At 49.2% G+C, this 24602-nt stretch overlaps 1 protein-coding gene, 1 long non-coding RNA gene and 1 other non-coding gene across 7 annotated transcripts; 1 reads left to right on the top strand and 2 right to left on the bottom strand.

Moving 5' to 3' along the window:
- Nucleotides 1–287: 287 nt before the first annotated feature.
- On the bottom strand, nucleotides 288–15703 carry PRRC2A (proline rich coiled-coil 2A). 4 transcript variants are annotated; one of them, XM_057699018.1, is made up of 31 exons: nucleotides 15492–15703; nucleotides 13514–13688; nucleotides 12825–13002; nucleotides 12394–12493; nucleotides 12227–12299; nucleotides 11745–11888; nucleotides 11446–11597; nucleotides 11170–11249; nucleotides 10878–11020; nucleotides 10300–10390; nucleotides 9971–10199; nucleotides 9078–9552; nucleotides 8437–8627; nucleotides 7881–8178; nucleotides 7292–7502; nucleotides 5231–7087; nucleotides 4480–4751; nucleotides 4157–4287; nucleotides 3783–3915; nucleotides 3591–3676; nucleotides 3106–3339; nucleotides 2817–2957; nucleotides 2626–2697; nucleotides 2336–2503; nucleotides 2067–2149; nucleotides 1677–1887; nucleotides 1485–1583; nucleotides 1131–1343; nucleotides 922–1016; nucleotides 721–811; nucleotides 289–601 (listed from the first exon to the last, which is right to left on the bottom strand). In XM_057699018.1, exons 2-31 carry the CDS (start codon nucleotides 13623–13625, stop codon nucleotides 461–463), a joined length of 6504 nt encoding a protein of 2167 aa, XP_057555001.1. In that variant the 5' UTR covers nucleotides 13626–13688; nucleotides 15492–15703; the 3' UTR covers nucleotides 289–460. The 4 variants fall into 4 exon arrangements, with proteins under 4 accessions (XP_057555003.1, XP_057555004.1, XP_057555001.1 ...); XM_057699019.1 differs by having other exon boundaries at nucleotides 9971–10187; XM_057699020.1 differs by lacking the exon at nucleotides 2626–2697 and having other exon boundaries at nucleotides 288–601.
- On the bottom strand, nucleotides 13204–13334 carry LOC130832160 (small nucleolar RNA SNORA38). Its single transcript, XR_009048238.1, has one exon. It is a non-coding gene; the product is annotated as a small nucleolar RNA SNORA38 (small nucleolar RNA).
- A 285-nt stretch (nucleotides 15704–15988) lies between the features above and the next one.
- Nucleotides 15989–24028, top strand: LOC130831196 (uncharacterized). 2 transcript variants are annotated; one of them, XR_009047998.1, is made up of 3 exons: nucleotides 15989–16177; nucleotides 16772–16813; nucleotides 21221–24028. It is a non-coding gene; the product is annotated as an uncharacterized LOC130831196 (long non-coding RNA). The 2 variants fall into 2 exon arrangements; XR_009047999.1 differs by having other exon boundaries at nucleotides 15989–16232.
- The last annotated feature ends 574 nt before the right edge of the window (nucleotides 24029–24602 follow it).

The following is a 24602-nucleotide window of genomic DNA, read 5'->3' as shown; positions in this document are numbered from 1 at the left end:
AGCGCTATAGGATTGACACAGTTGTCAGGTGCAGACTGGTTACCAATCAACCTCACTCACTGGCACAAGCAGCAGATTTGCCCAGGGGAGCCCAGCTCTAATTCCTGGCCCACAAAACTTTAAGATACAACAAGTTTGTTTTGAGGTAGTTTGTTACGAGAGATCACTGACGTAAGAAATAGTTCCCTGACTGAAATCACTCTGCAGATCACTTGGCGTTGAACTATGACACAAGAGACTGAAAACAACGAACCCATCCCCCAGATCATTTTGGAAATATTTTTTTAATCCTTTTATTATTCTTTTTTAACAAAGGGCCCCAGGGATAGGGGACCAGGGGAGGGAGGAGGAGGGGAAGTGAGGCCCCAGCCCCACAACCCTTCCCCACCCACCCCTTTCCCCCTTATATATTTATAATCTATATACAAGCCCCGGGGGGTGGGGGACAAAGGGAACTCCCTCAGCGGGGTGGGGGCAATCCAGGCTCCTTGTCCCCTCGGGACCCAGGCTCCTCTGCCCTTCGGGGTGGCCCTTCTCGAGAAGGTGGCCCCGTCCGCTCCCAAGGCTTCGGCATCCAGCGCAGGGCATCCGGTGGGGAGGCCTGGGGGACGGGTACATGTGGAAGAGTTAAGTCAAAGAGGGAGGTCAGGGATGGAAGGACAGGAACTCAGGTGGTAACTCTTGAATTCAGACTTGAGACCACAGGGGTTTCTCCTTCACCTGCTGGTAGAGGTCGATGCGCTGGGTGCGGAAAACTCCGCTGTAGGTGGAAGGTGGGGCCTTGAGACGGGAATTGAGGCCAGAGAAAGACCTAAAGGAGGAAGGGTATTTGAGGTGACCTTAAGACCCGCCCCTGGTCCCCAAAGAAAGTAAATCTTTGGGGATGGATGGACAGTCTGCATCCCCATTCCCTTCTCTTGCCTTCCAGCTGGGGGAGTTCGTGATGACCCAGGTCCCCCAAGGTTGCTGTTCAGTTTTCGATAATCCTGGAACGGCTTTAGTTCTACTGGGTGCAGCTGAAGAAAAAAAAAATTTATGAGCATCCTGCCTCTCAACCGTTTTATCTTGAGGTACTGAATCCTTACCCCTAACTCTTAGGGTGCCCTAGCACTTCAGTTCCTGTACCTTACCTCTGCTCGCCCCAAGCTAGGGCCGAAGGGCCTGGAAGGTGAAGGCAGCACCCGAGTAGCAGGACCCGGTGGGGGCCGCACAGCCAGGCTGGGGGGCTGCAGAGCAGGGCCCACAGGTAACAGAGAAAGGGGGGGTGGGGCAGGAGGTGGCGCTGGTGGCAGGGAGCCAAAGTTCACCACAGGCAGCTGTGAGTCCACCATGGGTAGAAGCATCTGTAATGAAAATCACGGGAGAGTGTGTTGGGGCAGGGAGAAATGTCAGAAAACCAGGGAGAGAGTCCAAAAAAGTAACAAAAAAAAGCTAGAAGCTGGAAGAAGAACACAATGAAGGAGAACTGGGAGGATAAAAGGTACCTGCTGGGCAGGGGCCCCTGAGGGGAGGAAGCCACTTTGGCCACCAGGTTGCAGAGGAGTAGAATAAAAATCTGAAGGAGATGGCAGATCCTGTCGCACCTGTTGGGGAACAGGGAAGAATAAGTCAATTCCCCAAAAGCATTCTTCACCCCACCCCTAACTCCCTAAACCCAGCATCTGCCCACCTCTTACCTGAAGCAAGGGTGGGTCTGGCAAAGGGCTAGGGCAGAAAGCTGGAGAATAGAGGAAGGAAGGTGGAGGGTAAAGAACTCCTCCAGCTGGCAACTTCCCCAGCTCTGTTGCCTGCAGTGCAGAGAAATCCAGAAACTGGCCCTTGACAGCTACCCCAGAGAGCAGTGCTGAGGGTGGGGCTGGGCCCGTGGGGAGGTACAGGGGCTGTGATCTGTAAAGAAATTGGGGCAAGGGTGAGGAGAGGTATCAGGAAACCAGAATCATTTACTCCTTTAGTCTAAATAATACTGTAAGTCCACTAGCGTCCAGGTACCCTAGAAACATTTTCCCCTTCCTCTTATCCTGAAACACAGTTCCATTTCCTTCTGAGATCCAGAGGTCTAGTCTTACCTGTAAGGGTGCAATGAGGGTGTCCCTGGCCGGAAGCCTCCATTGTTGGGATGTAGCTGAGAGTCTATGGCTCCCCCTGAGACCTGCAGGAGAGCAAGTATGGAATAGCTCCACTTTCCCCGGCCAAGAAAAGCTCACCCACCCCACTCACTACAGCAAAAGAAGGGAAAAAAATGAAATGACCAAAAAAAAAAAAAGTGACTACAGACTGGAATGATCATAGGAGACAACAGGCAGAAAAGGGTCCTGGGAGAGGAATTAGGACCTACCTGAGAACTGGGAGGCCCAGGGCTGCCATAGAAGACCTCAGGGTACAAGCGCTGGCCTGAAGAGCTGGTCTCTGGACCACAGTGCCCAGAACCCAGGTTCTTGGATTGAGGCTCAGCTGAGGCAGCAGCACTGGGGAGCAGCTCCCAGTCTCGGGCTATGGGAATGGCCTGGGAAGGAGAAGCCTTGTCAAGAGGGCTATCTGGGCAACCTGGATGCCCAGATCACTCCCAGACACCTTCTCCAGGAGTCTAAGCAAGGCCCTTCCTCAGAACCTCACTCTCCCACTTACCTCAGTAACTGATGCCGTTAGCTCCTTCTCTGCTTTTAAACTGTCTCCCACCACTAGGCACAAGTCCGAGTCCTGTGATCATGAGGCAGGGAGATTGTCCTATGATTCAGACTTGTGTCCTCCACATCCCATCTCTAGTCCTTCCCTTCTCTCCACCCAACCCAAGACACCCAGATCTAGTCCACGCAGACCTTGTCATTGGTACCAAACTGGACTGGAGGACCAGGTCGATGGGATGGCCGGAGGGAGCCAGGCTCTGGGCCTCGCTCTGTACGCTGCAATCGTTTTGTGCCAATGGGCCCAGGGGGCAGAGGCTGCTCCCGGGGCGGCTCCTGGGGAGGGTGACACAGTGAAGTAGGGTTGGGGGAAGGACAAGGAAGCCCAAAACAGCACACACACAGGCAGAGGAAAGGGGAGACAAAGGTAAGGCCAAAGTCAAAGTCCCAGAAACAGCCTTCTCATCCTTTCTTGGTCGTTTACCTTTCTGTCCCCATCGTGGGGGGCAGGTGGTCGTCTCCTAGGAGGTTCAGAGGGTTCGGAGCCAGGTGGACCCTCACTAGGAACAGCATTCAGGGGTGAGGGGCCTCCAGGCCGCTTGGGGGGCCCCTCTGCTGCTCCTTTGAGTCCTCCATCGGGGGAACTTCGCTGGCTGCAGGGACCTGATGACACCTGAGAATCCCCACTCAGGTCCACCCCACTGTCAGACTGACTCATCTGAGAGGAGTGGAGAAGGAGGTAAGTCAGAGTAGAAAGCACCCCAATACCTGACTGAGGTATACACAAACTACCGAAGGGAGGCAGTCAGAGTAGAAAGCACCCCAATACCTGACTGAAGTATACACAAACTACAGAAAGGAGGCAACTACATGATGCCACAGCTCCACACTCATCCCAGAGTAGGTGGGGAAGTACGACCAGTGCAAAATAAATTCCCAGCTCAAACACTCCCTCCCACTCTCACTCACCTCTGTGCCAGCAACATCCTCAAAAGGACTCAGGGGTTCCATCCAAGGCTCCATGGAGCCAGGCTGGTAACTCTTCCGGCTAGTGGCTGCGAGAAGCACCAACACAACAGAAGTGAGAGAAGACAGTTCTGTTGCCCATCTAGCTTCCTAAGCCCTCTAACATAGTCCTTCCTTCTGTTCAGCTTTACTCACCAGTAGTATGTAAGCGATTCCAGATGTGAGGAGTCAGAGCCTCTGTTCCTGCATCTCTGGACTCTCCCTGAGGGCCTTGGCCCTCAGGTTTGGGGCCCAAGAATCCAGAGCTATGAGAAGGTGGCAAAGACTCCTAAAGGTGAGAGAGGCCAGAAGCAAAACATGAATGAAGTGGGAACTGGGGAATATAAGCAGCTGGGACAGAGTGCCCCACTTGGGACAAAAAGGGAGACATGGGAGATAAGCAGCAACTAACACTGAGAATTTGGGGGTGAAAACACAATGACAGAAACAGGAAAAAGAGTGGAGAAAGCATAACTGGAAACCTTCAAAAGTGAGAGCAGTGAAACACCACCCCAAGCCCCATCCCTCACCTCCTGCAGCAGCTCCGGTTTTCTGGGAGGCCGCTCTCGACGTTTAGGGGGGAAGGGATTAACCCCAGCAGAATCCCGGGGAGTCCGGCCCACCCCCCTCACCATTGGCCCTGGTTCCTCAAAGTGGGGGTCTGAGGAAAAGGAGAAATCCATCAGCATCCTTTTATCACTGAACCAAGCTTTTCCCTCCGTACTCCACCTCCCAATCCGTCCATCCTCAGTGCAGACACTCGGCATCAGGGCTCCCAGGCCCCTCTTCCCCCTTCAGCACCTGGCCTTCTCTGGGGATGCAAACATTCGCACCCTTACCCCCTCCAGCTTACCTGAACTGACGTTGTTACTGTGGGCCCTCTGAGGATCATACCGGGTTGGGGGCCGAGGGGAGGGGCCTTGAGGAGTTTGGGGAGGCCCAGGCTTGGGCCTCGGGGTCCCCCCTGGTGCAGCTGCACTTCCTTGGCGGCTGCTGAGCTGGGCCAGAGCCTGTTGGATGCCAGCAGGGTTGCTGTGGATAACTTGGTCCAGGCGGAAGACAGCAGAACTGCTGGGGGGTGGGGGAGGCAGAGGGAGCCCTGGGGGACGCTCCTCTGGAGGACGGCTGAAGAGAACACAGCATCAGCTCCAGTATTCACAAAACTGTTACATTTTCCCTACAAGTCAAATCTCTTCTACCTCTGCCATGTTCCCTGTGCAAAAATTCAAGTGTTTCTGAGCATTTTTTTTTATTGCAACAGCGTGTGGCCTGTTGGATCTTGGTTCCCCAGCCAGGGATCAAACCCAGGCCCTGGTAGTGAAAGCACCAAGTCCTAACCACTGGACTACCAGGGAATTCCCTGGTTTTGAGCACTTCCACAGAATTCTACACGTAAAGGTCTATAGAGGGAAAAGCCAGAAATACAGATGATTGTTCCCAACTGCTTTCCAGCTACTTTACCTAGATGTGGATAACCTAGCGCCTAAAAGCTTACTCTATGCCCTCAGATCTCAAACTCCACATCATCCAACCTTACCTCTCAGGTTTTCTCCCTTCCAATTTCTTAACACTAAGAATAAACTAAAAAGCCTGCCCATACCCACCTTCGGTTCTTAGGAGAGGGCCAGCTTCTCTTGTCCCCTCGCCCTGGGCCGGTCCTCCCTCCAGGACCCCCGCCACTTCCTCCACTGCTGCCGCCACCACTGCCAGACTTGCTGCTTGGGCCTGGGCGCCGGTTCTGCCTTTCCATGCCAGGCCGCTGACTGGAGAAGCTCCGCTTGCTCAAATCCTTGGCTCTCTGGCTCAGATCTCCACGGGACATGGTCGAAATGCCTGGTCCTGCTCCACCTCCACTACCCCCAGGAGTCCCCACAGCTTTGGGGGTTACTAGTGCTGGTGGCGGAGCCTCCTTGTCTCCCCGGCGCTCACTGGCAAAGTCGCTGCTCTCTGAGGCAGTCTCCCACTCCTCATTGGCTTGATCTGAGTTCTGGTTTGACAGATCAGGAGACTTTGCAGCTGCTCGGCGAGGCGGTGGTGGCACTGCTACTGTCGTGAGGGCCTCTTCTGGTCCAGGAGCGGAGGCTGGAAGGGCTAGGGAAGAGGGCTTGCCCTCAGTCCCTCTGGCAGCATTCTCCCGCTCCTGTTTCAGTCTCCGGAAACGAGGCGGTTTGTCCTGCTGCTGAGCCCTCCCATGTCGCCTCCTTCTGGGCCGCTCCCCATCTTCCACACCCATGCCCATGTTGCTGCCCCCACGGGCCATGGGGGATAGAGGCCCTGGGATCAGCTTCTCTTTCAAAGGCTCCTTACTTGGGGGCAAAGGACCTGTCTGAGGTTTCTTTGGAGCCAGGGACTTGGTTGGGGGGCTCCAGCCTGGGCAAATGGGGGGAGGGGGCCGCCCTCCCCCTCGACCCCGGCGTGATGGCACCCCTCTGGGAGTGAAGACTCGTCCACCTCGGGCAGTGGAAAATCGGGCTGGGGCTGGTGAAGGGGGTGCTCCTGATGGTGGGGGAGCAAGAGGCACCTGCGTAAGTACTCCTTCCTTGGGTGTGGGGGCCTCCTTGTCTGAGGGGGCCAGATCACTCTCATGGGTCTCACTGCCTGTCTCTGAGCCCCGCTGCCGGCGCCGCTTGGGGATTTCTTCATACTCTGAACCCTCACTCCGTGTCTCACTGGCAGTGCGGCCTCGGGGAGCAGCAGGATGGTTTGGTCCCCCCATCCCACCTCCACGCCCATCATCTCCACGGAACTCCCGGTAACTACGGAACTCGCGGCTTCGGGCTCCCCGCCCCCGCCCCCCATAGGTCCCCCGAAAACCCCTCCCTCTGGCGAAATACTCCCCTCGGCCCCGACCCCGGCAAGAGGTAGGACCCACTCTTTCATAGGAATAGTCCCTTCGAAGCCTTGGGGCAGGGGAAAGATTCCCACTGGGTGGGGTCTCCTTGGGGCCACCGATCTTCCCCTTTGCCATCTTCAATGGGTCTGGCTTTGGAACCTTGGGGGTTTCATCTCCCTGTTCAAGGGGCTTGGGGGGCAGCTCTTCGACTTTTGTAGGGGGTGGAGGTTTCTTTATAGGCCCAGCCCGGCGCGGAGGAGCCCCTGGCTCCTCTGGAGGGATTCCACGACGACTGCTGCCTGGGCGAGGGCCCCAGCGGGTCTCAGTGCGGCTCTCTCTGCGAGGTGGCAGGGGACCTTGGCCCCCAATTCCACGGGTAGGCTTTCGACCAGCTTCTGGCCCAGTCAGCTGTGGAGTCTCCTCCTTAGGGGTTTCCTTTTTGGGTGGTGGAGCTTGTATCTTGGCTGCCTCATCATTGCCTGGGGGCCAGGGAAGTGGCCGGGGCCCTGGGGGAGCTGGCTCCTCCAGAGGGAAGCGAGGGATTGGGGGCCCAGGGGCTCCATTCTCAGGAAAGCCTGGATAACTGGCCAGATAGGGTGGTGGGGGAGGTACTGGAGGAGTCTCGCTCCTGAAGTGGGAGACAAAAAAGAATGCAAGTAAGTATCTGAAGATGAGGAAAACGAACTAGATGGGGAAAGAGAATACTTTATTATTTTGACCCAAACACTCCTTTCATGTTTATCCCTATCGCTTCACCGATAATCCAAAGTACCTTTTCTCCTAGCCTAGATATTTCCACTAAAATCCCACCCACTCCTCTACTCAGACTCACCTCATCCCCTTCTCATCCTCATCAGCAGCCTGGCGCAGTGGTGAGGTAAGTGGACGGGGGTCAGCGGGGGTGGTGGTGAAGACATCTCCTACCCAGGCCAACTTCGGATCCACTGGTGGGGTGCCCCGATCCCGTAAGAGGGGGGGTGCATGGCGCTCAAATGGCTCTGAGCTTGAGCCCCCACTGTCTGAGCGTTCCCGGGGAACCAGGCCTGTGGAAACAAAACAGTATGAGAAAAACAACCCTTTCTTATGTTACAGGCCCCCCAGGCCAAAAAGCATCTCTCCAGTTAACCCTCCAAGTCAGTCCAGTCAATGTCAGTGCCTCCATCTCCCTGGGCCTTGCCTGCTCTCCTGAAACACGGTTATCCACTAAGCTTCCTTATAGATGAACCCAATTAATCCCCCCACACAGGTAAATTCTGGTTAAAGAAGGACCACCGTTTCATTCTTGCAACCAAAAGTTATCTCAGCAGTGAGTGCTAAGCTCCCCTCTTAACTGGTAGCCCTTCACCCCCATGGCAAGATGCTGATACCCACTTTCCAGGACTAAGGGGCCCCTACCCCCTCCCTCTTCTATGGCCCCTTACCAGAGGGATGCACACTAGGAGGGTAGAAGTCCAGAGGGGGCCGGCCCTGGAGGAGCCGGGGGTCCACATAAGGAGGAATCATCATCCAGCGGGGATCAAAGTTCATGGGGGGCATGGGTGGGGGCCGGCCCAGAGCACCTGGGTACAGGGCCTTGGGGGGTGGTGGCGGAGCCTGTGGAGCTGGCACAGCCCCCATGGTCACAGGCTGTGGTGGTGATGGGGGCACTGGGGCAGGTGGGGCGGAGCCCTGTGGATGCTGCTGCCACTGCTGCTGTTGTTGCTGCTTTAAGAGCTGCTCCTGGGGAAGGACAACAGGGGATGAGAGAGGCATCGAAGGCCCCAGACAAAAAAAGGAACTAGCAAAACAAAAAACCACCAACCCCACGCCCGCCCCCCCGCCCCAACAAATGCGACAAATACCTGGACTAGATGGAGACTAGAGTGACACAATGGAGAGAGAAGTGCTAAAGGGGCCCAGAAAGTAACTTATGGATGGGATAAACACTGAAACCAAGGAAAGCAGCAGCCCTTAAGAGGGGAAGTAACTTAGTTTCACCTGCTGCTGCCGCTGGAAACGAGGAGGCAACGATTTCTGATACTTGGGGTAGCCCAAGCCTTGGCTGGGGGGCTGCCGGGTAGGACCAACACCATCACCCTTGGGTTCCACCTTTGGGGCTGGGGGTGTGGCAGGAGAAGGAACCTCTTCTGGTGGTTCAGGACCCTCTTTTGAGGGCAACTGGGGTTCCACTGCATTGAAGAAAACACTATTAGAGTGACCTAGTCAATCAACAGATATTCCATGAACACCTCCCTAACTTCAGCTCTCACCTCTAGCTGCCCCTTCTAAAGGTATGACCACCCCATTTAAAACCCATGAAAACACTTCGTGGCCTCTCAAAAGCCGGCGGTGGTGGCATTAACTTCCCATGAAATTGTCAAAAGTAACAGACACTTTCTTCAGCCTTGCTCCACTCTAGACCTATGGGAAGTGGTTTTAGATCACTACTTATTCAGGAATTCACGTAACAAAACCTTTCCCCTTCAGATGTCCATACACGCAAAAAGACCCTTTTCACCCCTACCACCGACAGTCCAATAAACCAAAACAATTGCCTTCTATGTCCTTTACTCACATCCTTACCACCTGCACCCTCAACCCCAAGCAGATAAGAGACCTGGCACCTGGTAGTGCCATACCTGGGCTGGCTTCGAAGCTGCCACTGCTGGTGCTACTGGTGCTGCCACCACCACTCACCATGGTGGGAGCTGGAGCCACACCTGGAGTGGGGGTGGACTGGGCAGGAGGGGACTGTGCCAGCTCTTCCGGTTCTTTTTCAGGTGTCGGGACTGGTGCTGGTGGAGGAGCTGGAGGTGTGGGGAGTTCTTTGGGGGTTGCAGGTGGGAGAGGGGGAGCAGGAGGGGCAGCAGGTGGTGCAGCAGGCTCTGCTTTGAGCCGCTTGTCAGGTGCCCCAAACTTCTCATCAAGTCGCTTGAGCTTCTCGGCACAGGCTGCCCTGCGCTCCTCCTGCATGCGCCGCTCCTCCTCCTCTCGCCGTCGCCGGGCCCGCTCCACGGCCAGGGAGATTTCAGATGAAGACTGCTTTCTCCGCTGCCGCCAAGCCTCATCCTCGTCTTCGGGTGCTGGGGGCTTGCAGGGAGGGCCCCCACGATCCTGTCAGTGGGCAGACCCGGCAGGGCCAGAGGTGTCAGTCATTATGTTTCTTATCATCTCCTTCATAGACTGATCAACTGTCTCTAGCTGCAGGTGCGAAGACCAGGCCTTGGAGTTGATGGCCTCTCAGGGTAGGGACAAACTCATCATCCTACTCTTTTTGTTTCCTCTCTGAGACCCAAAGACCCAGGTCTCCTTGTTTTTCCTAATTAGTATCCCAGTTTCTTTTTTCACCCAGACTCGCCTAACACCGACGACGTGCCAAACCTCTTCAGAGATGCTCCACAGCTCTACACTTCCTGCAGCCCATTTTCAGCCCTCCCTCCAGCTTCCTCATATTACTACTACTGCTTCAATTATTCAGCTGAAACTAATCTCCCACAACTGACCCTCTCAACCACTCACTGTAGACACTCACTGGGTAGTCCCCAGGGGGGCCCCAGTTCCCGGCGGGGCCCCGGTGAGGTGGGGGTGGGGGAGGCTTTGGGGCAGGAGGCCCCGGCTCTGTCTCTGGAGGCCGAGAGGTCTCTGCCCAGGCCGTCTTGGGAGGGGGCGGTTCGCTGCCAGGGGAGTTGCCCTTTTTGCCATCTGCTTCAGGGGGCCGTTCCTCACCAGCAGCTGACTGGGACTCCTTGCTGTGAGCAGACCAACAGTGGAATTAAGATCAGCTGCAACCCAGCTCCTTTAAGAGTATATTACCATGAAAAACACTGAGCCCCCTCCTCTCCCCAGAGGGCCCTAACTCACTGGCCCTCAGCTCCCTCCTCATCGGAGTCTCGCCCGTCTTCCTCATCACTGAACTTGAGCTTCTCAGTGTAGTCGACCTCCTCATGGGCCCCTGAGGGGAAAAGTGAAGAGTGGTAACCCAAGCATTCTGCTCTCTAAACTCAGACATCTTCTGGAACACAGGAACTACATGACGGGATGCACTACCAATGCCAACTGCTCTCCTCCCACTGAGGTCTAGATTCCCACCATGACCCTCATTTCTCACTCCTTAGTTCTCTACCAGGACTTGGCTTTCTTCCATGTATCTCTCCTACGCTTCAATGTCTGCTTTTCTCCCACACGACCCATTTCTTCCTTATCAGATTTTGTTTTTTAAAACTAAAATACTTGGGAATTCCCCGGCGGTCCAGTGGTTAGAACTACACGCTTTCTCTGCCAAGGGCAGGGTTCAATCCCTTGTTGGGGAACTAAGATCCGGCAACCTGCTCAGTGCAGCCAAAAACCAAACCAAACACCAAAACCAAAACAAACAAACAAAAAACCCATAACAAAATCAAACCCCCCCCCAAAATACTCGGTACTTAACATCCACTCACCTGCCCAACCGTCATCATTCTCCTGGTCCAACTGATCAAACTCTTTGAGATTATCTTCTTTAAGAATGGAAGGCCGACCCACAGGCTCTACAAGGCGCATTGGTGGCCCTGAACCTCGGGGGCCTGCCACACGGGGAAAACGGCTGTGTGTGAAAAGGCAAACAGGAGGAGAGAATAAAAGATGGCATGTTGTATAATCACATACAAGACTGAGCCTCCGGGCTAGAAAACCATCTCCTCCCCAGTAGGCTTCCCCTGTCCTGAGCCACAAACCCAGAACTAGATTACTCACCTGGGCCCATCAGGAGTCGGGTATCGGTAAGGCCCCTGGGGTCCATAGGGCGGAGGGAATGGGAGATACGGGGGATACATCTGCAAAAGGTCCCAACAGTAGCTGCTTAGGGGGACAGTCAAATTAGCCTACCAGACCCCTAAACCTATCATCCTCCCACCCTCACTATATGTCACAGGCACCTGCTTTCCAACCGCCTCCTCCAAAGACTAAATCCTAATTCCTAACTCTCTAGCTTCCAGCACAACCAATCCAAAACAAGATATCCAAACTCACAAAGGGCGGCATCATTCCGCGGTAGGGAGGGAACTGGGGTGGGCCTGAAGGCTGCATCCCACCCCGGGGATCATGGCCGTGATGAAGTTTGGAGTCCGGGCCCTCCAGCTCATCGGGGCCACGCCCACCTCCGTCCCTCCAAGTTGTAGAATCTGTATTTTGGAAAAGGCAGAGAGTGAACATAGCTGAAAATGATGGGGAGAAAGATTAATAAGCCAGCACTTAGCTCTGAGGTGGAATAAGGTAATGTCCTGGCCAAAAGGTAACTACTCATTCACTCACTAGTGGCGGCCACTCACTTTGGGGGCGGAGGCTTGGTCCGGGCCCAGACGACTGTTCGGCAGACTCCCTTTCCTTGGCAGCCTTGTCCTGGTCGCCAGCCGCCTGCAGGGTCGGAAATTCCTCTCGAGAGAATCGTGACAGTAGGCTTGATGCCCTTCCACCTGTTGGGTTTAAGTGCAAGAGTAGGAGACACAAGTACATTTACTGAGGACGCACCATGAAAGTGGAAAGTTCTGATAGGTACCAAATCCAGTTCTGCCTCCAAACTCACCCACCACGTGTTAGCTATTCATTCTCCAAGAAGTAAGGTCAGTTTGGGTACACCCTCTTCACCTTCATGTAAGTCTCAGACTAACTTGCTCATGTGTGTCCCTTGAAACTGAATATGGGATCCAAAATTCGGCCAAAGAGGAATGAGGATACTTTGCTGGAGATACAGCGCAGGACTCCTGCCTACCACGGTGCCCAGAGAGACATCCCCAAACAGCCCCGTACTCACCATCTCCATGTGCTCCATGGGTGACGCTGGCTTGTGCCCAGGACTTTACCCCGCTTGGAACCGAAGGAGTGTTCTGGGGAAACAGAGATAACAAAAGGTGACGTGGATGAGGAGCTCCAAGCCATTCTTGCCTCCGCCCCTTAAATAACACCCAGTTCTTCAGATACCTCGGGGGCTGCTGGGGGTCGTTTCGGCTGGTTGGAGGCAGGCGTCTGTGAAGCCGGCAGTGGCTGCGATTCCGGCGGCTGAGCGGTTGAGGCATCGGAACTGAGGATGGGAAAGTTATTCAGTCTGAGATGACTCCAGCTCCCCTGCTTCTCCAGCTGATGTACAGGAACTGAACCCAGGCCTACTTGCTACTTTTTACAAGTATTAGGATAAAATACCATAAGGTCGTCACCCTGCACAGACTCTCATCTGTTCAAGCCTTCTTTACGTCTGACAGAAAGCTAAAGGTACCATTCCTTAGTCATCTAACAGGAGTCCTACAATAGGCAGGAGAGGGCCTTTCCTGTTTGTCTAAGATGAAGCCCCAATTCATCCTGAAGCTCAAAGTTAAAAATACTCATAACTCTAGGTCCCCCAGGTCTCTGTCTACCTCTTGGGGTCGGACTGCTCCTGTTTGCTTGCCCATCCTGTTCCGTCTTTCGGCACTAGTGAGACGTTGGGGTCATTGCCTTTGTTCTCGGCTTTCAGGCTTGGAAGGTTGGCTGGGGGTGGCATACGCCGAGCAATGGCAACTTTCCCGAGACTCTGCAGGCCATGGCGAGGGGCAACTGGAGAAAAGGCAGAAAGAGTTAAAAATGCCTCATATAGAAGACCTGCCAGCATCCTACCCTAGGCTCCAATTAGACATCCTCAATGTCTTCTCTTAGAAACCAAAATTCTCTTAGAAACCTTCCCTCCCTTTGCCGTATGCAATCTCCGAAATTCTATCAGGAAGGAAGGAAGGTTGAGATGCTTTATATTCAATACTTCCATGTAGGATGGTTGATCTTGAGCCTGCAGGGAGCAAGCTGGCCCCAGACTTCTCCAAGTCCACATTTCTTTGCCTCCAATTCTTACGTGTCCAAAGACAGGAAACCACAGACACGCCTTTGTAGGAGGGTACTGGTGTTCAGGGTGCAACGTCCCCTATGGGACCCAAAATAAAACTGGAAAGTATCTAGTGTTCCTCTAACCTTTAGATATATGTACAATAGCTGTTTCCCTTCGAGGAGCTCTGAGATAAATGCCCCATTCATGCCCAGCCTCCTACAATTACGAACATCACTGCAGGACCCTCACCAGCGGGTTTCTGGATCTCTAAGGACTTGCCCTTATACGTATCAAACAGGTTGAGCGAGGAATACTTCTTTCCATCCTTCCCCTTGGCAGTCGGCCCCGAGCGATCGGACATTGCGCTGGAAGCTCATTGAGTACGTTGGGTCCTGCAGGCACCTCCCCCAAAACGTGCCGGAGCCTGTGGGCCAGATATCAAGTGTTCCAGTCTCTGCTCCACTTACAGACTCCAATAGAAGCCTAGACTCCTAGGCTTTTTATTCTCATTAGGGACCCAGATATGTGTCCTTCTAGTGTCTCTTCCTCTAGCCTATTCAAACACCCCAGTTCTACTTAGCTTCCCACAGAGCCCAAGTGCCATGTTCCCTCTTCCCCAGACAGCTTTTGCGAAGGAAACCCAAATAAAAATCCAGTATCTTCCTAGTATAAACACTCCCTTCTTTACACCAGTCTATAAAGGATAGCAGCCTCATTATACCCACTAGTAATAATCTCTCTCCACTAAAATCATTTCAGAGACCTATAATAAAAAATGGCAAGTCCAAACCCCAGAGGAAACCAGAAACAGAAACACGGCTCCATCATGTAAGGAACAGAGCTTTAAATCCCCTATTTATTAGATACCAACTTCCTAACTGTGCTCCAGGTTCTATTCCCAGCAGCCTCACTCCCATCCAGGGAGGTTTGCAGGAAGGTATGCTGGAGTTTAAGGATTTTATGAGCTTGCTCAGCCAGACTGGGGGCTTGTACCAGAGAACTGCTCAGGGAACAACTGGGGCTCTACATACTCCCAAGCTATAGAACCAAGCATTAGGGATAACCTATCTTTTCCTACATTCACCCCCATATCAGCTCCTGGGAAAAATTGTCTGCAGATGAAATACTGGTGGGCTTTGGCTTACCCTACGTGGATGTGAGAAAAACAAAACATTATGGACCCGCCTCAAGCACACCATGTAACCATGGGGCCAAGGCCCGAACCAACTTCATTTTCCTACCCCCAGTAAAAACACATATCAGCAGTCATTTCTTTCCCTAATACTCCCCAAGCCGGCCAAACTCTCCAACATTCGTCAGCTCCTGAGTGATCAGGCATTCGTTTACAGAGAATGGTGGGAAAACATGGGAGTTGGTGAGATATCCAGACAGGACCAGGAAGATAACTGAAATAAAGAACCTAAGACAGGTTACATGAGGAGATCAGGGTTGCTTTGTAGGTGTTTAAGGAGGCCAGTCTCTGAAAATAAATTTGAGGAAACGAGACCAGAAGAATAGTGAAGAAATTAACACTAATAAAAGAGAATTAACACGAAAGCAGGTGAGAAATAACACACATAAGCGGCAATGGTAGGAAAAAGATGCAGACCAAAGTAAGGGAGCAATAGCAAGAGACCCAGGAGGAGAAAGGGGGGGCTGGGATAGAAAAGAGGTGAGAGGGTAAAAGGGAAAAGGAAAAAAGCAAAGAAGAAACTAAGGAACGTAGAAAGCACAGATGTGGGATAAAAGCAGGGTTCCAGAGTGGGAGTGACTCCACGCGAAGTGGGGCGTCAAGAAGGGGGGACCTTAGCGCTAAGTGATGGGAGGGGTCCACTATGGAGGAAAGGAGACTCCTGGGGAGGAGGAGTGTCAGGCGCGGCCCATCCCAGAGCGGCGGCAGGGAAAGGGACCCACAAATACGGGTGAAAGGCCAGGAGCGCAACGGGGGTGGGGAGTTACTGCCCAGGAGTGGGGGGCCGCCCCACGAAGCCAGAAGGTGAGTGGGTAAGAGCAGGCCACACGTTCAGAGAAGGGCTGGAGGTGCGGGTCCCAGGGTGGGAGCATCGGAGGGGGAGGGGCAGGCAAGGCCCGGCAGCAAGAGGACAAAATGGCGGCGGCTAATGGCAGCTTCTCCTCCCCCCGGCCCGCCGCCGCCGCCGCCGCCGCCACTGCCACCACCGCTCCCGCGCCGGAAAAGGACGTTAGCATTCGGCTCGCTCAGACTCACCTGGCCGGGTGCGTGGGGGTCCGGGACCGGGGCCTAGGAGCTCCCCGGGGTGGGATGGCGGTGGGGCGGGGGCGGATGGCGGCGGATGGCGCCGGGTTCGGCTCCTCCCGTCTCCCTCGCTCACTCCGCGGCTGAGCCCCGACTAACGGCCCATCCGGGCAACCGCCGCCCCCGGGAGTGCCCCCCCTCCCGCCTCCCTCCGCGCCTAGACACGCCCCTTAATTTACATAAAGGGCGGGGCGCTTTCTGCCCTATCCCTCTTTACTTCCAGGGCTACCCTTATTAAAAAAAAAGCAGAGCGTGCGAAGCTGACATAGGTTATTTGCATAAAGAGGAGGGACTTACAGGCGCTAGGACGCCGGTTGGCTGAAGGGGCAGGCCCTCGGCGTCGGCCGTTGAGACGTGTAGAGGGGGCGGGAATGCGGCGCCGGTCTGCCGGGCGGTTGGGGCGCAGAATTTGCACGACAAATAGGGGGAGAAAGAGGCGGAGCGTGCGTCGTGCGTTGGTGGAAAGATGGGAACGGAGAGACGTAGGGACGCCGAGAGTGGAAGGAAACGATGCTAGGCCTGTGGTGCTTTCCGCGAAGGAGACGGAGCTAGAAGACGGGGCGGAAGGGATTAGCTGTCGGAGGGCGGAGCTTACGAAACCAGGGAAAAGCCCTAACTCACGCATCTCTTCGCGAGAGGTGAAAGCACCAGGGGGCGGGGCCTTCATTTATTAAATCACGTCATGCAAATAAGGTGGGTTGACAGGCCAATCCAAGGGTCCAGGCGAGTGCATCACGCAGCATAGGCATTCTGTGGGCAGTTCTACTTATTTGCATAATATATGCAAATCATTTGAACAAAGATAAGCTACGAATAACCTATTCATCAAAATATTGGCAACCAATGATGGGCATTTAATTTTATAATTATAATTTTCATGAATATATTTGTATATCTGATGTTATTGGTAGTTTGCGTTCGCTTCACAACGGGTTTAATTCTGCGAAATGCACTACCATTTCCCTCCTTTGTCTCTTATTATCTGCTCCAATCAGACCTACTACCTGTTCAGCAAATCATTCAACAGCTATGTTTTTTTAACCGTTAAAAATATATAAAATAGATTTTTACTGGAGCGGTTTTAAGTTTACAGAACAATTGAGCAGAAAGTTCAGAGAATGCTCCTATACACCTTCCCCGTCTCCGTTTTCCATATTATTAACATCGTGCATTGGTGTGGCACATTTGTTACAATTGATGAGCCAATAATGATACATTATTTTTTCTTCCAGTTGTATTGAGATGATTGACACACAGCGCTGTATAAATTTAAGGTATGCAGCATAATGATTTGACTTACCAACATCATGAAATGATTACCACAGTATTTAGTGGACATCCATCATCGGGTAAAGTTACAAACTTAAATAGGAAAAAGTGTATTTTTTTTCCTTTGTGATGAGAACTCTGAGAATTTACTCTCTTAACAACTTTCATCAGTTTTAATTATATTTATCATGCTGTATGCTACATCCTTAGTATTTAATGTAACTGGAAGTTGGTACATTCTGACTGCCTTCATCCATCCCCCCACCACAAATCTGATCTCTTTCTCTATGAGTTCGTTTGTTTTTGAAGTATAATTGGCTTACAATAATTTGTTCGTTCTTTGTACACAACGTAGTGATTTGATATTTCAAAATGATCACCATCTTAAGTCTAGTTATCATCTGTCACCATATATAGTTATTGACTATATTTCCCATACTGTTCATTTCACACCCATGACTCAATTATTTTGTAACTGGAAGTGTCTATCACTTAATCTCCTTTACCTGTTTCTCTCCTCCTCCTCCCCCTGCTCCCCAACTATGTGTTTGTTCTCTGTATCTATGACTCTGTTCCTGCTTTGTTACATTTGTTTATGTTTTACAGATCCCACATACGTGAAATCATACAGTATTTTCCTGTATCTGACTTATTTCAGTTAGCGTGATACCCTCTAGGTCCACCACATTGACACAAATAGCAAGATTTCATTCTTTTTCATGGCTCAGTAATATTCCATTGTGCATCTATACTACATTTTCTTTATCCATTCACTTAGGTTGCTTCCATATCTTGACTATGATAAATAATGCTTCAATGAACATAGCGTTGTATATAACTTTTTGAATTGATGTTTTCACTTTTTTTCAGATAAATACACAGGAGTAGAATTACTGGATCATATGGTAGATCTATTTTTTAGGTTTTTGAGGAATCTCCATGTTGTTTTCCATAGTGGCTGCTCCAGTTTACATTCCCACCAATACTGCAAGAGGGTTCCCTTTTCTCCTTTTTGCCAACACTTGTTATTTGTAGTCTTTTTGATAATAACCATTCTGACAGGTGTGAGGTGGTGTTTCATTGTGTTTTGCACTTGTCTTTCCCTGATGATTAGTGATGTTGAGCATCTTTTCATGTGCCTGTTGGCCATCTTTATGTCTTTGGAAAATGTCTGTTCAGGTCCTCTGCCCATTTTTTAATTGTTTTTTTGTTTGTTTTTGTTATTGAGTTGTAGGAGTTCTTTGTTTATTTTGGATATTAACCCCTTATCAGATATATCATTTGCAAATGTCTAATCCCATTCTGCAGGCAGCCTTTTCACTTTGTTGATAATTTCCTTCACTATGCAAAAGCTTTTTGGTTTGATATAGTCCTATTTCTTTATTTTTGCTTTTGTTTCCCTTGTCTGAGGAGACATATTAAAAAAATATTGCTAAGACTCATGTCAAAGAGCATACTGCATATGTTTTCATTTAGAAGTTTTATGGTTTCAGGTCTTACGTTTAAATCTTGAATCCATTTTGAGTTATTTTTGTATATGGTATGAGAAAGTAGTCCAGTATGATTCTTTTGAATGTAGCTGTTCAGTTTTCAACACCATTGATTGAAGAGGCTATCTTTCCCCATTGTATATTCTTGCCTCCTTTTCCCTAGATTAATTGACCATATCGGTGTGGGTTCATTTCTGGACTCTCTATTCTGTTCCATTGATCTATGTGTATTTTTTTGTGCCATTACCATACTGTTTTGATTATAGCTTTGTAGTGTAGTTTGAAATCAGGGAGTATCATACCTCCAGCTTGTTCATTCTCAAGATTGTTGTGAATTTACAGGGTCTTTCCATACAAATTTTAGAATTATTTGTTCTAGTTCTGTGAAAAATGCTATTGGTATTTTGACAGGGATTGGATTGAATCTGTAGATGGCCTTGGGTAGCATAGTCATTTTTTATATAAATTTATTTATTTACTTATTTATTTATGGCTGCATTGGGTCTTTGTTACTGTGTGTGGGCTTTCTCTAGTTGCAGTGAGTGGGGGCTACTCTTTGTTGTGGTACACAGGCTTCTGTGGGTTTATAGCTTTCAAAAAAAAGTGGGGAAAATTTCAATCAGTTTTTCTTTTTTTAAAAAATTTATTTATATTGGGTCTTCCTTATTGTGTGCGGGCTTTCTCTAGTTGCAGTGAGTTGGGGCTACTCTTTGTTGTGGTGCGCAGGCTTCTCACTGCTGTGGCGTCTCTTGTTACAGAGCATGGGCTTTAGGCACGTGGGCTTCAGTGGCTGCAGCACATGGGCTCATTAGTTGTGGCTCACGGGCTCTAGAGCACAGGCTTACCAGCTGTGGTGCATGGGCTCAGTAGCTCCACAGCATGTGGAATCTTCCCAGACCAGGGATGGAACCCATGTCCCCTGCACAGGCAGGTGGATTCTTAACCACTGTGCCACCTAGGAAGTCCCAGCATAGTCATTTTAACAATATTAATTCTTCCATTTCATGAGCATGATATGTCTTTCCATTTGTTTGTGTTGTCTTCAATTTCTTTCATCAGTGTCTTATAGATTTCTGAGTACAGATCTTTTGCCTCCTTAGTTAGATTTATTGCTAGGTATTTTATTCTTTTTGATGTGATTGTAAATGGGATTATTTTCTTAATTTCTCTTTCTGATAGTTCATTGGTAGTGTGTAGAAATGCAACAGATTTCTGTATGTTAATTTTGTATCCTGCGTCTTTACCAGATTCATAGTTTCTTGGTGGCATCTTTAGAATTTTCCATGTATAGTATCATGTCGTCTTCAAACTGACATTTTTACTTTTTCCTTTCCAATTTGCATTCCTCTTATTTCTTTTTCTTGTCTGATTATTGTGGCTAGAACTTCCAATACTATGTTGAATGAAAGTGGTCATCCTTGTATTTTTGCTGATCTTAGAGGATATGTTTCAGCTTTTCACCATTGAGTACAATGTTAGCAGTGGGCTTGTCATATATGGCTGTTATTATTTTGAGGTATGTTCTCTCTATACCTACTTTCTGGAGAGTTTTAATCATAAATGAATGTTGCCTTTGTCATAAGCTTTACCTGCATCTATTGAAATGACCATATGATTTTTATTCCTTAGTTTGTTAATGTGATGTATCACATTGATCAATTTGTGAACATTGATCCATCCTTGCATCCCTTGGATAAATCCTACTTGATCATGGTGTACAGTCCTTTTAATGCATCATTGAATTCCATTTCCTAATATTTTTTGAGGATTTTTGCATCTCTGTTCATCAATGGTATTGGCCTGTAGTTTTCTTTTCTTTTCTTTTCTTTTTTGGCTGCGTCGGATCTTTGTTGCTGCGCGTGGTCTTTCTCTAGTTATGGAGAGCGGGGGCTACTCTTTGTTGTGGTATGTGGGCTTCTCAGTGCGATGGCTTCTCTTGTTGCAGAGCATGGGCTCTAGGTGCACAGGCTTCAGTAGTTGTGGCACGTGGGCTCAGTAGTTGTAGCTCATGGGCTCCAGAGCCCAGGCTCAGTAGTTGTGGCACATGGTCTTAGTTGCTCCGCTGCATGTGGGATCTTTCCAGACGAGGGATTGAACCCGTGTCCCCTGTGTTGGCAGGCGGATTCTTAACCATTGCGCCACCAGGGAAGCCCTGGCCTATAATTTTTATTTCCTTGTGTGATACCTTTACCTGGTTTTGGTATCAGGGTGATACTGGCCTGAGTATGAGTTCATAAATGTTCCTTCCTCTGCAGTTTTTTGGAGTAGTTTGAGAAGGATGGATGGTAACTCTTCTTTAAGTGTTTGGTAGAATTCATCTTTAGTTAGAAGCATTGTGGTTCTAGAGTTTTATTTGTTGGGAAGATTTTTTTTAATTACTGATTCAATTTCATTACTGGTAACTGGTGTGTTCATATTTTCTATTTCTTCCTGATTCAGTCTTGGGAGATTGTACATATCTAGGAATTTGTCCTTTTCTCTAGGTTGTCCATTTTATTGGCATATAATTATTTGTAGCAATTTCTTATGATCCTTTGTATTTCTGTGGTATCAGATGTAATTTCTCCTTTTTCATTTCTGATTTTATTGATTTGGGCCCTCTCTCTTTTTCTTGATGAGTCTGGCTAAAAGTTTTATCAATTTTTTCTTTTCAAAGAACAGCTCTTAGTTTCATTGATCTTTTCTATTTTTGTCTCTATTTCATTTATCTCTGTTCTCATCTTTATTATTTCTTTCCTTCTACTAATTTTGGGTTTTGTTCTACTTTATCTCGTTCCTTTAGGTGTAAAGTTAGATTGTTTATCTGAGGTTTTTCCTGTTTCCTGGGGTTGAATTGTGTCGTTGTAAATGTCTCTCTTAGAAATGTTTTTGCTGTATCCCATGATTTTGGAACATTGTGTTTTCGTTTTCATTTGTCTCCAGCTTTTTAAATTTCCTCTTTGATTTCTTCCGTGATCCACTGTCAACAACTATGTTCTGAAGACACCAGAGATATGCACAGAATATCACAGAAGTAGAGTAATAAAAATCAGATCGTGCCTGGGCAGGTTCAGAAATGCTCCTAGAAAAATGTGACTCTTATTAAGTGATACGAAGAACTACTTAAGATTTAGCCAAGGGGGACTTCTCTGGCAGTGCAGTGGTTAAGAATCTGCCTGCCAACGCAGGAGACACCGGTTCAATCCCTGCTCCTGGAAGATCCCACATGCAGCGGAGCAACTAAGACCATGTGTCACAACTACTGAGCCTGCGCTCTAGATCCCATGTGCTGCAACTCCTGAGGCCGAGTGCTGCAGCTACTGAAGCCCGTGCACCTAGAGCCTGTGCCCTGCAGGAAGAGAAGCCACTGCAATGAGAAGCCTGCACACTGCAACGAAGTGTAGCCGCCACTCACCACAACTAGAGAAAGTCCGCCTGCAGCAGTGAAGACCTAACACAGCTGAAAAAAAGAAAAAAGATTTAGGCAAGGTACTTCCCTGGTGGTCCAGTGGTTAAGAATCTGCCTTCCAATGCAGGGGACGCAGGTTTGATCCCTGGTCGGGGAACTAAGATCACACTTGCTATGGGGCAACTAAGCCCGTGTGCTGCAACTACTGAGCCTGCATGCTACGGAGCCCACACAACGCAACGAGGAGCTCACGCACCACAACAAAAGATCCCACATGCCACAACAAAGATACCATGTGCCACAACTAAGACCCGACACAGCCAAATAAATAAAATAAAATAAAATAAAAGATTTAGCCAAGTTTGAGGAGAGAGTGCACACCTTGGGTCCAGTGAACTGATAAGTAGAGGCGTAGGTTTGGAACCTATGCCTAGGCTGGTGTGACTAAGTTAAGGGATTGCTTGTCCGTTATGGAAAATGAGAGCAGAAAATTTAGCAAGGATTTGGTAAGAATTTTATCCTGAGGCTCATTAAGATGGTTGAGATGACTTTAGTTCTCAGACTTTCTTTTTTCTTTTTCAAATTTTTAATTTTGGCTATGCTGGGTCTTTGTTGTGGCACACAGGCTCTTAGTTGCAGTGGGCTTCTCTAGTTGTGGCGCACAGGCTCAGTAGTTGTGATGCACTGGCTAACTTGCCCCGCAGCATGCAGGATCTTAGTTCCCCGATCAGGGATTGAACCCACGTCCCCAGCGTTGGAAGGCAGATTCTTAACCACTGGACCAGCAGGGAAGTCCCTCTCAAACTTTCAAAATGATTCTCTTGTCCCCTTTCCCTGGTCAGTTACCACAGCAAAGTTTCTTGGAAGAGCTATCCATATACACGGTCTCCCAATTTCTCTCCTCTCATTCTTTCTTAAATCCATTCCAGTCAAGCCATCATCCCCACCTTCTGCCCAAACTGCGTATGTCAAGGACATCAGTCTCATGGCTTGAAATAACATTTATATGCTGATGACTCCCAAATGTGTATCTTCATCAGACTATGTACCTGACATCACCTCTTGGGTATCTAACAGATCATTTCAAATTCAGTGTGTCCAGAACTGAACATTTTGATCTCTAGTCCTTCAATACCTGCTCTAGCCACAGCCTTAACCATCTCAGCTGATGACAATTTAAAAATTACAGTTAAACCAACACAACATGGTAAAGCAACTATACTCCAATAAAAATTAATTTTAAAAAAATTCCAGTTAAGTCAAAAACCCTGGAAACTTCATTGACTCCTTTCTTTATCTCATTCTCTACTTTCAATCAGACAGGAAATCCTATCTTGAGAAATTATGCAGAATCTAACCTCTTCACTTCCACTACTTCCACTTTGATCTGCGCCATCCTCCTCTCTCACCTGGGTTACAGTAACAGCCTCCTAACTGGTCTTCCTGAGTCTATTCTCTACACTGCAGTCAGAGTGGGCCATTTCTCAGAGGAGGTTTCAAAGCATTCCTTTGCTCAGAGTCCTGCAGTGCCTCTCCATTGCTCTCAGAATAATAGCCAAAGTCCTTACTGCGGGCTACAAGACCCTAGATGACTTGGCCACCTATTATGTTACTGATTTTATTACTCTCCCTGTCTGCACAGGCCTGTCTCACCCTAGGGCCCTTCCGCTCCTTTTCCCTCTGCCCAGCTGGCTTTCCCCCCAGAAACCTGCATGACTCACTGCTTTATTTCCTGGAAGTTTTTGCTCAGTGTTGGTCACCTCCTCAGTGAGGCCACTCCTGATTACCCTTTCAAAATTTTAATCTTCCATGACTATCCTGGCACCCTGATTCCCTTTTACCTGCTCTACCTTCTCTTTTTTTTCATAATCCTTGTCATTTTCTAATAGATTGTGTAAATTTTAAATTGTGTTTACTTTTTATTGTCTGTCCTCCACCCATACCAGTTCCCACAATAGAACATAAACTTCACAAAAGCAAGGATCTGTGTTTTGTTCACTCAAGCACCTGGAATAGGGAATGGAATATACTTAATGCCCAACAAGTGATTTTTAAAATCTTATCAAAGTGTGTCGTATATATGTGTATTTTATATATATGTGACATTTTAATAACCTCACAAACTGAGCAGAACATGTAACCAAAAGTAAAAACTTAACTAGCACAGAAGCTGCCCAAGGTCCTCTTCTAGTCACTGCGCTCCCCCGAGGCTAACTACTATCTTGACTTCTAACAATATATATAAATAATTTACTTTGTTTTGCACTTTATAGAAATGGAATTGTACAGTGAGGTTTCTCTCATGTCTGCCTTCTTTTGCTCAACATTGTATTAATAAAATTGATCCACATTGTTGCATGTAGTTGTAGTTTGTTCATTCTTATTGCTGTATAATAATAGTCCATTGTGGAAATATAACCCAATTTATTTATCCTGAATGAACAAATTGTTTAAGCCCCAGATCCTTTCTACCCTCCTTGGTGTCATCAGAGTTGTTGGGAAGATTAAATGAGTTAATACACAGAAAGCATCTACCCAGTATATAGTAGGTGCTCAATAAAGGATAGCTATTAATTTTGTTATATTCATATATTTTATTTAACCTACATTGATCTCTTCCTCATCTGAAGTCCTATACAGTTACCATAGCACTCTTTAGGATGCCAACCTGGCTTTACCTTTGGAAAGGGCTAACATGGGTGGCCCTAGGGGCCTGGTCTGTCCTCGGTACATGAAACAAGCTGGGCCAATTGGATTCTTGCTTTTCAGGGAATAAGGAAATCTGAAATAGTGACCAATGACTGGGAGTTGCTGGAATTAACACATCTGGATCCCTTTGAGGAAAAGTCCAAGAATAGCCTCACCAAAGGCCTGGAAACTCTCAGGTTCCTGCCTTCCCTGGAGTTGGCTATTTAA

Source organism: Hippopotamus amphibius, chromosome 11 (assembly GCF_030028045.1).
Source record: "Hippopotamus amphibius kiboko isolate mHipAmp2 chromosome 11, mHipAmp2.hap2, whole genome shotgun sequence".
NCBI classification, from domain to species: Eukaryota; Metazoa; Chordata; class Mammalia; order Artiodactyla; family Hippopotamidae; genus Hippopotamus; species Hippopotamus amphibius.
The sequence above is the reverse complement of the archived record's forward strand: the minus strand, read 5'-3'. Positions and strand labels throughout refer to the sequence as shown.